The sequence below is a fragment of the Bombina bombina genome, chromosome 1 (genome assembly GCF_027579735.1).
Source record: "Bombina bombina isolate aBomBom1 chromosome 1, aBomBom1.pri, whole genome shotgun sequence".
Taxonomy (NCBI): domain Eukaryota; kingdom Metazoa; phylum Chordata; class Amphibia; order Anura; family Bombinatoridae; genus Bombina; species Bombina bombina.
Window position 1 is genome coordinate 559647251 of NC_069499.1, and position 17172 is coordinate 559664422.

The 17172-nt window shown below is 42.1% G+C and overlaps 1 protein-coding gene across 1 annotated transcript in view; it reads right to left on the reverse strand.

Annotated features, from left to right (window-relative positions):
• VPS8 (VPS8 subunit of CORVET complex) overlaps nt 1–17172 on the reverse strand; it is a 478663-nt gene that overhangs the window by 41414 nt on the left and 420077 nt on the right. The window contains 2 exon segments of the mRNA XM_053698746.1: nt 3163–3332; nt 3836–3916. Coding sequence (XP_053554721.1) covers nt 3163–3332; nt 3836–3916 — 251 coding nt within the window.

A 17172-nucleotide genomic window follows, 5' to 3' on the forward strand; every position in this document is an offset into this window, starting at 1 on the left:
TACCAATCCAGATGGCGAAGGTAAAATCCGTTACGGCAGCCAAGACTCACCCCCAGGCCACAATAGACTGAGGATGCCTCACAAGCTAGGAAAAACTTCTGCACCCCGAAAAAGATAGAGAAAAAGACGATCATGCTAAAGGCTTGAGAGAGGAAGCACAGCCGCTACCTGAAGGAAAACAAAACATCACGCTCCTTCGCAACCTAGACGGTGTAGACCAACACAACACCACTATAGGCTGCAGAGCAGCCGAAACTCACCCGAGAACGAATACTCTCTACAACAGAGGAATCCCTAAGGATCCCCCTTCTCCAGAGGGAGTAAAGAAACTCCTCTAACGGACCCTTAAAGCTTGTTAGCAACCAAGGTTTAATAGCATCAGCAGAGCCAAACTGCAAACCCACCGTTCGCTAGGTAGCGAAGCTAACCAACAGGCTCTTACAGCTGACATAAAGCCCCACCCCCGCACAAGGAGAAGGAGAGAACCAGGCACGTGCTGGAGAAAAAATCGACCAGAAGCCAGGGATAATTCCCACAAACCGGAGAATACGGAATCCCAAAGGGCAAGCCCACATGGCAAGTGTAGTTAAACCAGTCGGAATCGAACCTTGATCTGAAAGAGCCATAAGATGGCTAGATCTAAGTCGAGCATCTGAGCTAACAAGATGTATTCTCTGAAAAAACACTAAGTACCAACGTGACCCTTCCTTCCATGAGGAACCAGATGAAGAGACTGTTGGACGTGTCCCCAAGACACCTAAACCCTCTACCGATCAATGCACAGGCACTGAACGCCTCAAAGAGCAGAGAAGCGGCAAACCCAAAAGGCACCCCCCTCCAGGGGAGTCTGCCACAGGCCATAGGAGAAAGGTCAGACAGACCATACAGAGCCCTACAAAAAAGGAATAAGATCTATGAGAGACAGCCTCTCAAGCCCCCACAACACCGGCAGCAAGGCAACTAACGTGCAACCACCATGTGCAGAGCAAAGGTCCGCAAAATGCAGAGACAAGAAAGGGAAAGGTCAAACAGGCTAGAGTCCAATCCTAGACCTAATGAGGACAATAGGGCAAATAACCCCTAAGAAAGGAAGGCCCAGAAGCCCAACCTCCCCACAGGTACCCAATCTGCCAACAATTCCAAGTTCCCCAAGGAGAACAATGGAACCCATCCTGATCCAACCCCTAACACCCAAGGGGATAAGAGGGACAAGGAGAGATAGCCAGAACTTGGACTGACAGGACCCTATACTCCCCTGCCAAACCTAGGATGAGAGCTGAGAAGAAGGGGTCAGATTCCACTAGTCAGAACTCGAGGCCACACGCCCCAAACTGGACCAACAAGCTGGCAGACTAACTCGTCGAGGAAAAGGAAGACTTCAAACAGCAAGCACAGAAGGACACAGGATATATACTGTGATAAAACATGCATCCCGAGTCCAAGAAGAAAAACCCCGGACCAGCAGTCACGAGACACGGGATTCCGAGGGCCGAGCTCACCTCGGTTCCAGACCCCTAAGGGGCGGCAGAAACGATTGAAACACCAGTGGCAACACCGGAGAACACCAGGGTGGGCTGCAACTCAAGATCCCATCAGAGCATCAAAAGCTCCCCGAAGTAAGAAGCCACCTCAGCATGACCCAACCTATACTAGTCACCCAATGGTACCTAGTCTCTAGAAGAACCACCAAGGGCAGCCCAAAAGGCCAAAACCGCACACAGCAGCAAGGACTTCACCCTTCAGACCGGGAATGGGAAGGGACGCTGTGGAACTTCACCAGCCCATGTCTCTGGAGCGGACTGACATGGCCAGCCCAAGCGCTCCTGACATCCAGACCCGAAGGTCGTAATGTAAGTGTAGTGTATAAAAACAACCAACCAAAAACAAGTGAACCAGTAGGTCCCGCCGGACCAGCCAGGCGCAACATGCATCACTAACAATTAACAGTGTACACACCAACTCCAGATGAATCCGGTAATGACTTCCGTGGAAGAACTAAATCCAAGCAATCCCAGAATTCCGTAGGAAAAAAATATAAAGTAAATAAATCCGACTCTTTCCACCGTCACCACTCGGTCAGGAATGCGGAAGGGGAAGAAACCCCAGCCAAGTGTAAACACGCACAGTCAGCAGATGCCCCGCGAAATCCAAAAAGCGTGCCACCGAAAGGCGGCAAAACTAGGCCCACATAAAAAGATACGCAAGACTACACAACAGGCATAAACCCATAAACCGAAGGTTTTTAGTCCTAGGCTGTACATTCACAAGCCCAGAAAAAAAGCCATTTTGCACCGCATAGAGTAACGATACGTGTCTCAGCCTCAGAACCCGTACACACATACCCAATGCAGGTTGAATCACATAAGAAACATGATAAGAGACCCCTTTCCCGTTCACCAAACCACCCTAAGGAGGAAATATCCCTTGATTCCAAGATCTGTACTGAAGGTACCTCAGCGAGGCCCATACTATACTGTCATAAAAAATCACATTACAGACAATGTAATAAAATGAAACGATCTTACCGGAATCTACGCAATGGAACAGGAACACAGCCCTTCAAGTGTGATGAATAGTGGCAGCGCCTCCGTCATGGACTTGAGAGAAGACAGCAGGTAGCGAAGCGAAGTTCGACAACGTCAAGTGCTGAAAGGCGCCGTTATAACGAGTCGGGATGGTGTTGCAGGGGAAGCTCCCACTGCATCTCCGGACTCTAACTTTCGCCCAGGCCCTCCATGAGAAGCTAACAGGACTAATTAAAACTCCTGTCCCATGTCGAAGGGTAGCACCCTCCATAAGAGGCATATTAAAATTATATAAAAGTATAACAAATGGAAAAAAATAACTTCTGACACTTCTCTGCCAACCTCCTATGACGAAAAGCAAAGAATGACTGGGGGATAGGGGAAGTGGGAAGAGTATTTAAGCCTTTGGCTGGTGGGTCTTTGCCTCCTCCTGGTGCCCAGGTTCTTATTTTCCCATAAGTAATGAATGCGGCTGTTGACTCTTTCCCATTAGGAAGAAAAACAATGCTGCACACTGAGGCCAAGTCACGTGTATAAGGTCACAAAAACTTAACAAGTGCATCATTACCACTAAACAGATCTGTATATAATTAAAGGAACAAGAAACCACCTAACGGCTACAAACCCCTTGAGTCACCTGAAGACAATAATCTTGTCAGTGGTGTCTTGTATCCTCTTGTACTGATGCAGGCAGACGCAGCAGCAATCCTGCTTGGGTACCAAGGCTCGGGTAACAGAGGACTTCAGGTTGCACAGGGACCAGTGCAGGTCTTGGTTCAACAGGTTGGTTGTGGTTTCAAGTAATGTCTAGACATAGAACAAAGGACAAGATAGAATAAAAGCATAAAATAGCTGGTGGTCAGCAGATAAAGAATAGAAAAACACACAAGCATTACCATACAACAGGGTAACTCCTACCACTAGTAACAAAGATACGGAAATAGGTCAACATAAGAGCGTATTCTTTCGACGATTCCTAATTACATTTATAAATCTGGGTAAAGTATGAATAAATTAGATTTTTACAATCTTAAGATAATTTTAATTGGTTTCGTAATGAGCATAACAAATTATACAGAGCCAGGTCATATTGTGCCATGAATTTTTAATACTGGCTTTATAGTTTCATTAATTAGGTGGCACACAATGATAATCTATATTATAACACTTTAAAAGAAGCAATTTTGTGGGATGTTTTCCTTTCATTTAAGCTACTGAATTAAATAAGATTTTGCCAATAAAATTCTGTTATTTTCTGCTGTTGATAAATATCAGAAAATGACTGTTTAATAGATGAAAATATTATGTACCTGTTCATAGTTAAATGTGTCCAACATTCCAAGGATAAGTGTTTTTATTTCTCCGAGCTTCCCATTGCCATAAACTGGGTCCTAAAATATACACAACAAAAATATACTGACTCAATTTTTTTTAAACTTTTTTTCCTGTGACACTGCAGTTTCTTAAAGTCTCAAGTAACCTTAACAGGAACAATTTAAATTATTTTCTAAATATGTTAGTCAGTCATAATATTTAAGTCATTTACCAGTCCAAGTTGAGAAATGCTTAAAACCTAGCTTGTTATATATAAGGAACATTAGACTCATGCAATACCAAATAAAGGCCTAGATTACACATAACAGACTTTTAGGGGGCATGCAGTAAAGTTCATGTGGGATAATACTTGAGCTGCCCTAGGCCAATAGAGCGCAAAAATCGACTGAAGTTGAAGAGTTCTTTTTTTTTTAAATTATTTTCTATACTATTTCAATAAAATATAAGCATAGAGCACTACACACATCCACGCACACACATATATATACCTAGGCAAATACATATACACACACCCACAAACACACATATACACACCCACACACACACACATATACACACCCACACACACACATATACACACAAACGCACACATATACACCCCCCCCACAAACACATATACACACACACTCACGCACCCACCCATTCACACACACATATATATATCTACGCAAATACATATACACACCCACACATACACACACCCACGAACACACATACACATCCACACACACAAACATTTACACACACACTCACTCACTCACACATATACACATATATACACACACAAACGCACACATATACACACACACACCCCACTAACACATATACATACACTCATGCACACACCCACGAACACACATACACACAAACGCACACATATACACACACACACACTCACGCACACACATACATATACCTACGCAAGTACATATACACACCCATGAACACACATATACAAACACACGCACGCACATATACACACAGTCACTCACACACCCACACATACACACACCCACGAACACACATATACACACAGTCACTCACACCCCCACATACACACCCACACACTCACGCACATACCCACATACACACCCACAAACATTTACACACACACTCACGCACACACCCACATATACACACACATATACACACACACACACACACACACATATACACACACATACACACACACACACATATACACACACACACACACATACACACTCACACATATACACACACACACATATACAAACACACACACATACACACTCACACATATACACACACACATATACAAACTCACACATATACACACATATACACACACACACAAACATTTACACACACACTCACGCACACACCCACCCACATATACACACACATACACGCCATGTGCGGGATTAATAATATACTACAGAGCACGTCTATTAGGGGCAGGGAGGCAGTTTCTGCTTGTTATTTTGTGTCTGTACACTTTATTTCTGCTAGACAAAACATGTTGTCCTTTACTGCGTGCAGTATTCTGTCACAGTGGTATCTGGCTGCGGCACATGTACTACAGCTAGGGAACATAAGGAAATAGTGGGCTGTGTGGAGAAGGAAAATGCACTTCTGTCACATAGCTCAGGAAATGACAGTACAAGTTCACTCTCAATTTTGAAAAACTTTAGCTGCAAAATGTTTAATAAATATAAATTGCAAAAATATTATTAATGCCATTCTTTATTTTTTCTTCCAAATAATGTACTTCATTTTATGACTACAGTGCCCCTTTAAGTATAGGGATATTTATCTGAGCCAGCAATATTCTGCACAGTGATTGGTTAACTCAGAGCACAAGCTCATTTATATTGATTTTTTTTAAATCTCTTTTTATTCTGAGTTTTCCAATTACATCTTATAATACATAGAAAAAGGAAAAAAGAAAAAAATAGACATAATTTCCAGGTTACATTCATCATATAAATCATAAATAACGAGAGAAAATTCACAAGATTCATATAAGAAGAAAAGGGAAAAAAAAACTAAATTTATACTTACCAATACATTTCTTTCTTTCGGGATGATGAGAGTCTATAGGTGTTCATAACGTGGGATATATTTTAGGAGGCGGTCAAGAACCCTAATAAGAGCTTTTAATCCCTCCCACATCCTCTCCCACTCAATTTACCTATAGCCGAGTAGAGGAGAGAGACAGAAAAAGTATGAAAGTCAGAAAGCAGGGTTAAGAGGTGCAAATAAGAATTGTCGTCCGTACTAGCGAAAATCCAGGTTCATCCGGGTCTGAACACCCGGAATAGGCAGGTAGGCACATAACTGCAAGGAAACTTCGGGATCTTGCAGACGAATCAGCACCAATAAAATATTAAAACGAAAATGTCCCGCCATCTCCGGGGGAAACAATCCACCCTGCGCAGAGACATCAAAGTCAGGGTCACCTGCAAAAGCAAAAGGAGTGTGCGATTGGGAAGGCGCCTCCTGAGGAACAGAGCCCCCTTGTTTATAACATGTTCATATGTGTTTATAACATGCGGGATACAATAGCCAAGTAGAGAGTTCATGTTAAGGACAGGTGAGACAAAATGATGGCAGTTCTGATTTCCCAGACACTGTGGCTTGAAGGACTTTCCTGCTAAAACAGCTACAGAAGAATCATAAATATCAAAATGATAACATTTAGAAAAGGTATGGAGAGAACACCAAGTTGCTGCCTTGCAAATCTGTTCCAAGGAGGCATCATTTTTTGAAGGCCTAAGAAGTAGATACAGAACTGGTAAAATGAGCAGTTAATCTATTTGGAGGCAATTTTCCTGCAACCAAGAATCCTTATAAATAGACTGCTTCAGCTATGACATCAAAACCACAACTGTAGCCTTTTGACCCTTTCTGTGACCTGAAAAGTGGACAAATAAGCTTTAGTCTGTCTAAAATCTTTAGTAGCCTGAAAATAAAAGGGGCCAAGACTGAATCGCACAAAGTTCAAGTATGTTGATAGGTAACCACGACTCCTGAGGGAACCATTCTCCAGGCACCCTCTGGGACTCCCAAACAGCGCCCCAACTCATCAGACCTGCGTCCATAGAGACTACAGTCCAGATAGGCCGAAAAAATAAAGATTCAAGAGTTAATTCGGGACTTTTCCTTCACCACTCCCAGAAAACCACCCTTGTGGCTAAGAAAAAGAACTCTTGGGGACATTGATTTTCCATCCATGTTCCTGAAGAAAAGATACCATTCTGTGGGTAAGAGCAGTAGCCAGAGAAAGAGACAGAGCTTGGAGAAACATATCATCCAAATAAGGGGCAACGGAGTTTCCATGTGCTCTGATCATTGCTAAGAGAGCCCTTAATACCTTAGTGAAGATGTGTGAGGCTGTGGCCAAACCGAAGGGAATTGCTTCCATTTTGAAAGAAAATACACAAACAAATTTGTTCAGAGTCTTAAGGGCCAGAATAGGACAGTAGGTGCCCTCTTTCTATGGAACAATGAAGAGGTTGGAATAGAAACCATGTGCCTGTTGAGTGATTGGAACAAGTTGGATCACTCCATGCCCTCTAAGTTTTAAAGATTTTGAAAAAAGCAGTCACCTTTATAAGATCCTTTGGAACTTAAGACAGATGAAACCATTCCCAGGGAGGACTGGTGTGAAAGCCTATGCAATAACTCTGGGATATGATATTGAGAACATAGGGATCCTGAGCTGATCAAGACCAGGCCTTCTGAAACCGAATCAATCTGGCCCCTACCAGAAGATCTTCTGGACCGTTCCCTCATACAGCTTTCTGATTGGAATTGGGCTTTTTGCTCTGTTTGTTCTTAGACCAAGAAGATCCTGGCTACTTCCGGTGGGAGGAGCGAGGGGAGAGCAGCAGGCTATGTGAGCTCCGCTACCAACTTCGCAAAAGTCTGTTTTAGCTGGCACTTTCCCTGCTCCCACGTAACCGCCTTGCAGAACATCGGCTTGGGAACGACACCAGGCGATAGTATCAGCTGGCATCCAAGCGTGAGGACTAAAACAACCTCCTAACTGCGGAAGTCAGAGTGGAGGAGACGGAGCGCATAGACGCCATCTTAAAATTACCGCGGCTCCACATGGAGCTTGAAAAGGCCCTTACTCTTCTCAGAAGGCACAAACATCTGCCAGAACCAAGAGACATTACAGTGCTGGTGGTAAGAGACAGCTGAGGGTGGAAGCTGAGCGGTCACGGCGGCCTTCCGTGCAGAAAATAAAAAAACGCTGTAGGGGGTAATGCAATCACCACTTCCATTAGCCATACCTACACGTTCTCTACCCAGACAGTGTCATATATTTCACTCCTGTGCCTCATTCTGGTATTGATGCTGCATTGTAGGACGGGTGTGATGGTTGTGGCTCCTATCGATATTGTTAACACACTAGATCAGTGGGATTGTAGCTACTGCACTGTACACTTGTACACTGGAGAAACAACTATGATTTAGATTGAGACTGTTTTCTGAAACTCCCCCCCCTGTCCTCAGTCCCGGTGAAGGATTTATGTAAAGGATTATATTAAGCTACTATCTACTGTGAACCTTGACTACACCCTGCCTACTACTATTACTACTATTGTGACTGTTCCTATAACTTGCTCAGAGCCTATACCACGAAAGTCTTCCAGAGGCTGCAGTCCGTGTGCCCATACAGACTTAATAAACTGCCAGCTAGCGTATGCAGAAGTACTATAGCAATTTTCACAAAACTACCAATAAAATGGCGTCAAAGAACAAGAACACTCACAGGCGAACAAAACACCAAGTGGAGGTGCATCCTGCCCCCTCGATATTAAACGACCCAGAAGAATCCTTAATACAAGACACACATCCTATTGTGGCACAAATTTCAGCTCTATTTTTACCTAAAATTGAACAGTTGCAAATGGGGGTGGAATCACTCTCCACTGAATTTAAAGTTTTCCAGAAGACTCACTCGTGTGGAGCATAGGGTGTCTGAACATGAGGACCGTCACAGAGAGATGTCCACATCGGTATCCAACTTACAGAAACAGAATACAGACCTGAGTGCGCTTAGATGACCTTGAAAACAGTTCTTGCAGGAACAACCTGCGCGTAGTGGGACTATCGGAATCAGTGCAAAGCACATCACTTCTACACTTTGCAGAAACCCAACTACCACAATTGCTCAAGATGTCTGATACTACTGTCCCGTGCGTAGCAGAAAGAGCGCACAGAGTAGGCTAGCCGAGATCAGAGAAACCTAATAAAAAGCCACCAAGACATGTTCTAATAAAATATCTGAACTTTAAAGACAAAGTGGAGCTCCTCAGAGCTTACCGTAAAGCATGCCCTATCACATTTGAAGGAAAAAAACTGTTGATGCTCCAGGACTATTCATCTGAGGTCACTAGAAAGCGGAGGGAATTTTCACCTTACTGTCAGCGGCTGATTGAAAGGGGTAGATCTGTGGCATTGCTGTTCCCTGCTAAACTACGCCTACAGACAGCTAGTGGCCCAAAGTTCTTTGACTCTCCTAAACAACTCCAGATATACCTGCAGGCTGAGGATAGAGACTTAGCCAAAGACAATCCTGTGCCCCAATTGGAGGCCGGAAATGGACAATCTTGATGGGCTTAGAATACCTTGCACTTATCATACCTTGAGTCAAGCACTGGGACTAATCCAACAGTCTGCTACATTATGGCTGGGACACTCAGAGAGACATGATCACATTCCATGCACTTGCCTCTTAACCCCCGGCCATACCCTTACTTATCTGAGGGGAGGGGAGTTTGGCTGAATGCTGAAGGAGAATGTTAGCTCCTTTCTGTGGTTGTTCTGTTGTTTGTTGTTGTTATATGTTATTTGTTGTTCTCATTCAATGTTTAATTGTTTTTCTCACCTACAGTGATGCTTTACGGAAGTTTCTAACCGTATCTCCAGGACAGAGCATGAAGGGTCTGTGGACATGGCAGTATAACTCTAGAGAATCTAGATCCTACATGCTGCCTACCCGATGTATACTCTTTGAGCAGGTACCTCAATCGCACAATGGTATTATATGTATCTAGTGATTAAAGGCCAGGTTACACATGTTCTCAGATGACTACTATGGCTGATACCAAAGTATGTAATAACGTGGAATGTAGGAGGAGTTACCTCCCCCATTAAAAGGAAGTGTATATTAAAACTACTTAAGAATAAGGGGCAGATATTGCTCTTCTGACAGAAACACACTTCACCATAGATGAACATGCTAAGTTAAAACAGGGATGGGTACAGGAGGTCATCGCCTCCTCTTTCTCAGGGAGTAGAGCCAGAGGAGTGGCGATTCTATTCAGAAAAGGGTTATCTTATAAAATATTGCATAGGGACATTGATGTGGATGGCCGCTACGTTATATTACACTTAGAGCTGGGTGATGTATCCTTAGCTCTGGTAGGAGTATATGGTCCAATCAGTAAAAAAGACATCTTCTGGATGAAACTACAAAAACAACTGCTAAAATCTGCACATCTCCCTTTTTATTTTATTATTGCACCGCATGTTCCACTAGACCGTTTTACGAATCCAGCCCTCACACCAATTAAGATGACACTTGGTACCAATTCCAATAGAGAGACAAAAATACTCAATAAATTCCAGATGGGTCTCGGGTTGATTGATATCTGGCGCTCACGTAACTCAGAGGTCAGGGATTTCACCTGTATTCCTCGCATAGACTACTTTCTGGTTTCAAGGACCTTGAACACTCACATTGTAGACATTAAAAATTATGTGGTCACCCTATCAGACCATGCCCCAGTCAAATTGACTATTAACACTAAAAAAAGGTTTGCCACGAGAGAATAGATGGTTCTTTCCCACATATTTATATAGAGACCCAAACTTACTGAACTTTCTAAAAGGAGAATGAAACGCCTATCATGCTATTAATATACAACACTTGCAAAATCCTTTATTATTTTGGGAAACTGCCAAGGCGGTTCTAAGAGGCGTAATTACAAACTATGCTGCGGGTATCTGTAAAAAGTCTAAGGCAAAGGAAGAATTATTATTCAGACAGTTGATAAACGCCCAAAATAAATATCTTAAATTCCCTAACTCGAAAAATAGGAATGACTTTAAGCAAATTAAGTTAGCCAGAGACAATACACTATTGCAAAATACATTGAAAACTACTACTAAGATGCAAACCAGGTTCTATTGCTTTGGGAACAAGACTAGCAGATCCCTTGCTCTGATAACTAGAATGGATAGGCCACCAAATATTATATAGGCTATAAGAAAACTAGATGTAATACACACACGCACTGAAGATATACAAAAGATTTTCACGAAATATTACACTAAACTTTATAGTCCACAGGAAATTGATAAAGACAAAGTAGAAGCATTTTGGAATGCCCTGCACTTGCCTAAACTCAAAGAAGACCAATCACAAGCGCTAAATGCCCCCATCAAAGTAGCCAAAGTGAGTAGGACCATACAAGATCTACTTTTAGACAAAACTCCAGGCCCTGACAGTATGCCAGCAGAGTTTTATAAACTGTTGAAAACAGAAATAGCAGAAACTTTAACTCACTTATATAATGCTGTGCTTACTGGACACACTATACCCAACTACAAATTCACTGAGGCTCATATTAGCATAATACTAAAACCAGGGAAAGACCCATAGAAACCAGAATCATATCGTCCGATCTCCCTATTAAACACGGACTACAAGCTACTGACTAAAATATTAGCAACTAGACTCGGCTTAGTCCTGCCGTCCTTAATACATGAAGACCAAACAGTATTCATACAGGGCAGATCCTCGGTGAAGAATATTAGAAAGGTTCAACTAATTTTATCTTACTTCTGGACACACCGAAATGACCTTGCCCCATTGCAGAGATCTAAAGCATGTATGCTAGCTCTCAACGCCGAAAAGGCATTTGATAAAGTAATATGGGAATATTTTTTTTGGGCCCTGGAAAAATTTGGTTTTAGGGGTAACTATCTACAGGCTGTCCACAATCTGTATCACGACCCAGTGGTGGCTGTTATCATTAATGGAAGAATTGCCCCAACCTTCAACTTGCATAGAGGTACGAGACAGGGGTGTCCCCTTTCCCCACTCCTGTTCAATCTAGCAATAGAGCCCCTTGCTCAAGCCTTTTGAGAGAAAATCCAGGGATTGGAAATAGGTACCTCGACTTTGCATTTATCTTTGTATGCAGATGATATGCTATTATTCATCCCTGACCCTAGATTTAACCTCCCAAAAATACTGACACTCATTCAGAAATTTAGTTTAGTCTCTGGTTACCTTCTGAACCAGGATAAATCTGAATTAATTTGGCTAACTCCAAACAACCCTCAGGATACTCTGGGTTATGATTTTAAAGTCATTACCATGGATTTCACGTATCTGAACTTGTTCTAGAAGCCTCCAGTCTAAGCTGTGTAGGTGCTATCCTATTGCATATGGACAGCCCCTTCCTAAAGGCAAATCTGCACTTACTGGGACCAATATCTTCCAGTCCATCATCCGCTTTGAGCATAGATAGATTTTCCTAATAATACTACAGATTTTCTCAAATTGGTTGCTGTATTGGGTAACAAAAGTAACACCCCTGGCTACCTCGTTCATTTTTCTCTTGTAATTATATTCAAGAAACTCTGACCTATCTCTACCGTCTATATCTGCTCTAATTAAGTCAATATCCTTTTGCTTATAGCCTCTTTCCTACAATCTTTCTGTGAGATCTGAAGCATGTTTGACATAGCTGTTAATGTTTGTACAGTTCCTTTTCAAACTTATGAACTGACCTCTCATTACTGACTTGAACACTCTCCTAGGGTGATTACTCTGTGCATGTAATAAAGTATTGCCTGAGATAGGCTTTCGAAATACTTCAATATCTACTTTTCCAGAGTCACTCCCTTTCAAAGTTACATCCAGGTAATTTATACTTTCAATGTCAAATTTGAAGGTAAATTTTATTCCTGCATCATTCTTGTTAAGATTACCCACAAACCTCTCCGCCTCCGATGGGTCTGCCAACCACATTAGAGAGGGACTTATGTAATTTGGGCAAACCTCTTTGGTTTACTGTGGATGTTACCTCATTGTATTCTTCCATATACCATGACAAGGGCTTAGAAGCCTTGAATTTCTTCTTGCGAAGGAATCAATGTTTCAGTGATGATTTTTGCGTATTTATCCTGCGTGTAACCGAGTTCCTGTTAACCCACAATTTTTTAGACTTTGAGGGTGATTTTTACCTCCATATATGTGGGACAGCTATGGAGGCAACATTTGCCCCATCCTACACAAACCTATTCATGGGCTGGTGGAAGCTGTCCCACATCTTTGGAGGTACTTGCCCCGAGAAAGAATACATAGTCTATTATCGAAGATATATAGACGATCTTATCTTTATTTGGCGTGGGGCTCCATTAGAGGCGGAGAGGTTTGAGGGTAATCTCAACAGGAATGATGCAGGAATAAAATTTACCTTCAAATTTGACATTGAGAGTATAAATTACCTGGATGTAACTTTGAAAGGGAGTGACTCTGGAAAAGTAGATATTGAAGTATTTCGAAAGCCTATCTCAGGCAATACTTTATTACATGCACAGAGTAATCACCCTAGGAGAGTGTTCAAGTCAGTAATGAGAGGTCAGTTCATACGTTGGAAAAGGAACTGTACAAACATTAACAGCTATGTCAAACATGCTTCAGATCTCACAGAAAGATTGTTGGAAAGAGGCTATAAGCAAAGGGATATTGACTTAATTAGAGCAGATATAGACGGTAGAGATAGGGCAGAGTTTCTTGAATATAATTACAAGGGAAAAGTGAACGAGGTAGCCAGGGGTGTTACTTTTGTTACCCAATACAGTAACCAATTTGAGAAAATCTGTAGTATTATTAGGAAAAATCTATCTATGCTCAAAGCAGATGATGGACTGGAAGATATTGGTCCCAGTAAGTGCAGATTTGCCTTTAGGAAGGGGTTGTCCATAGGCAATGGGATAGCCCCTACACAGCTTAGACTGGAGGCTTCTAGAACAAGTTCATGGCTACAACATAAAGGGGTTTTTAAATGTAGCAATTTCCAGTGTAAAGCCTGTGAGAAATTAGATAATAGAACTGGTTTCAAGAGTAGTGTAACAGGAGAAGTCTTTGAACATTTAAGTTGTACCAATTGTAGAGCCACATACTCAGTCTACCTCCTTACATGCACGGAGTGTGAAGTACAATATGTAGGTCTTACTACAAGGGAGGTGAGGTTCAGAATCCGTGAACATTTGTCCAATATTAAATTGGGCAAACTGACGACACCTTTGGTTCTTCACTTTAAGAATTCCCATAATAAGAGCAGTAATACACTTAGATGAACTATAGTGGAGAATGTTAGAGTCAATACCAGAGGTGGTGACAGAGAGTCTATCCTGGGAAAAAGAGAGGTGTTCTGGATACACAGACTGAAGACGAGAATACCCTATGGTTTAAATTCCGAGTTTGATCTGATTAATTTCTGGCAATAGTTTTCATGGTCTGTGTACCCAAAAATGACAATACATGTTGCTATATGACATTGAGGCAACAATGCTAAGTGCAATATAAAGGCACTATAGGTGAGAGTCTCTGAGGATAATGAATATGAGGGAAGTTAATATTCTGGGATTGTCCCCTAGAATATATGTGACAAAATCTCTTGTTTATATGTATATTCAATGGTTATACAAACTAACCCGCATGGGAAGGTTCTTCTTTTTTGACCTATTAATTAATGTACTTAATCTATGAATTTGTATAAGGAGAGGTTTCTAAATAGCGATACTTTATGTCAGGTATGGCTGTCTAGATTCGATTCTCTATATATAAATTCTACTATTATTAGTACTATATTTATATGTTGAAATTAACTAATTTTCTTTCTTTCTTGCTTTAAAAGCTGTAAATTGTATATTTTATAATCTAGATATCACATTATGTACATCCATATATTGAATGATTACACGTAACAACATTAGGGACATAATATATTTGCTTGCCTATCTGTGTTTATTGGGCTTAGTAATGGTTCTATATGTGTTTTGAATTCTATTTCAATGCGAGTAATCTAGGACAAATTCAACTATTCAATACTATATATCAATTTACATGTACAGGAGTATATATTGTATTGTTTCTGTTTTTGATTGTGTCTTTATTTTATTTCACTTGTATATCATTTGCATATCACTTAATTCTGTCTATATGGTGGCTAAAATGGTGATTATTAAGTTTGTAAGTGAAGGGGAAGAATAGGGGTTAAATCTCAGTATTTTGGTTTTAGCCAATTAGGGTTAAGTTCTTAATTTAAAAGGGGCTGGATTTGGCCATTTGACCACACTACGATTACGGCTTATCAGCCAAAACGCGTCAGTGGGTCACTGGGATTTGACCAATATCCCTAAACTTTTTCTGTAGCCAGTGCATATTTATATATATATATTTTTAAAACCATTTTTTTGGAAATAAAGATTGTTTTCTTTTAATACCACTTTCCGTGGAGGTGCTCCTTTTCTCTGTTTTTGTGCCTATTAATTACACCCCCTTCATCAAAAAAGACACCAATCAAATAGATAGCTGGAAGGGATTACCCCTTTCGCTTTCAGGTCGCATAAACCTGATCAAGATGATCACCTTCCCGAAGATACTTTATATGTTCCAAATGTTGCCAGTTACGTTAAGGAAACCAGACTTGAAGATGTTAAATGTGAAGATTCTAGATTTTGTATTGGTGAGCAAGAGACACCGAATAAGTTCCCAGAAACTGTCTAATTCAGTAATGCACGGAGGATTGGGTCTTCCCAACCTTATGTTTTATAATTGGGAGGCCCTATGCAAGTATGTAGTAGACTGGCTGAGCCAGAAAGAACATTTTACCTTTAAAAAAGGGGAGCATCTGGAGCCCTGCTCACTGGCGGTCCTCCCTCATCTGACACGACAGCAAATCCAAAGTCACGTAAGGGATTTACTCCCGATGGCAGAACCTTTACGCGCTTGGAGGTCACTCTGTAGGTGGCAAAAGATTCCACAGACCTGCATGAGATACCAGGATAAATCTGAATTAATTTGGCTAACTCCAAACAACCCCCAGGATACTCTGGGCTATGATTTTAAAGTCATTACCACGGATTCCACGTATCTGGGAATTAAGTTATCACTGAACCCGGGGGGGCGGAGCTAGCTACTGGAGCGGATGGTCGCATCTTTGCAGAGCTCCCGGCTCTGACTATATTATATGGGACATATCTACCTCAATCTGCAATCCAAAGCTATTCAAAAGTGGACCCCAACTTTCTACTTCTCTTGGGAATGAGTCCGGGAGCAGACAATAGCCACATTTCACCCGGTTTTCCCTAGAAGACAGGGCATATCGCACAGTGATCCATACACCTAAGGATCCCAAGATGGCGCCGCCCTCATGGACTCTTGGGATCATGACCATGCTAGACAGACACTTCTCTAATCTCACCCAAGTTCTTACAAAGGTGGTTGAACACGAACCACTAATTACCGTAGCTCTGAGGCAGCAGCAGATTTTGCAGAGCCCTCTTGCTGATATACGTGGCTGCCTTGCTTCATACACACAAAAGGCTGATCATGCTGCAGCCGTCCTCACACAGGATGTTGGGGCCTTACCTGGTTGGAACACGCAGTTACCGGACATCGCAGTCACTCTCTCACGTCCCAGCATGATACACTCCACGCTGCAATCTGCCGAACTGGTAATGCTTTCTGAGAAAACGAGATGCAAGGACTCCCTCTTCTCTTCTACTTCCCAGCTGGTCGGGAACGCAGACGGTGCTGCGGGCATATCGAGAGGTGGTGCAGATACACCTCTGCTCTTACTCCGAAGTTTTGGTCAACAAATGCTGGGTTGGAGAGGTGGACTCAGCCATATTCAAAACGATGCTCCTGACACAGGTGCAGCGGAGAGGTCTTGCACTCATTTTGTGGGACGCCATTCTCAAATCCCTCTTGTGCTCTACCTTGTGCATGATAACGGCCATTGTCCCTGTATGAACAGTATCGGTGTGGGATAGACATGGAAGGCACCAAAACTTACAGCGGAACTAGCCTACCTAAGAGACCCTGTTATGTTCACATATAGCTCACTACATATTGCTAGGGTGGCTGGACAATTGGTCCGATGAGTGTATGGGGCACAGATGTTTTTAGTTAGTGATATATACGTTTCCAAATAGATTACTGCCTAAAAGACTAGAACAGGCTCCTGTAACATGGTGGACACTGGGACACTGGGATTATACCTATATTAACTGA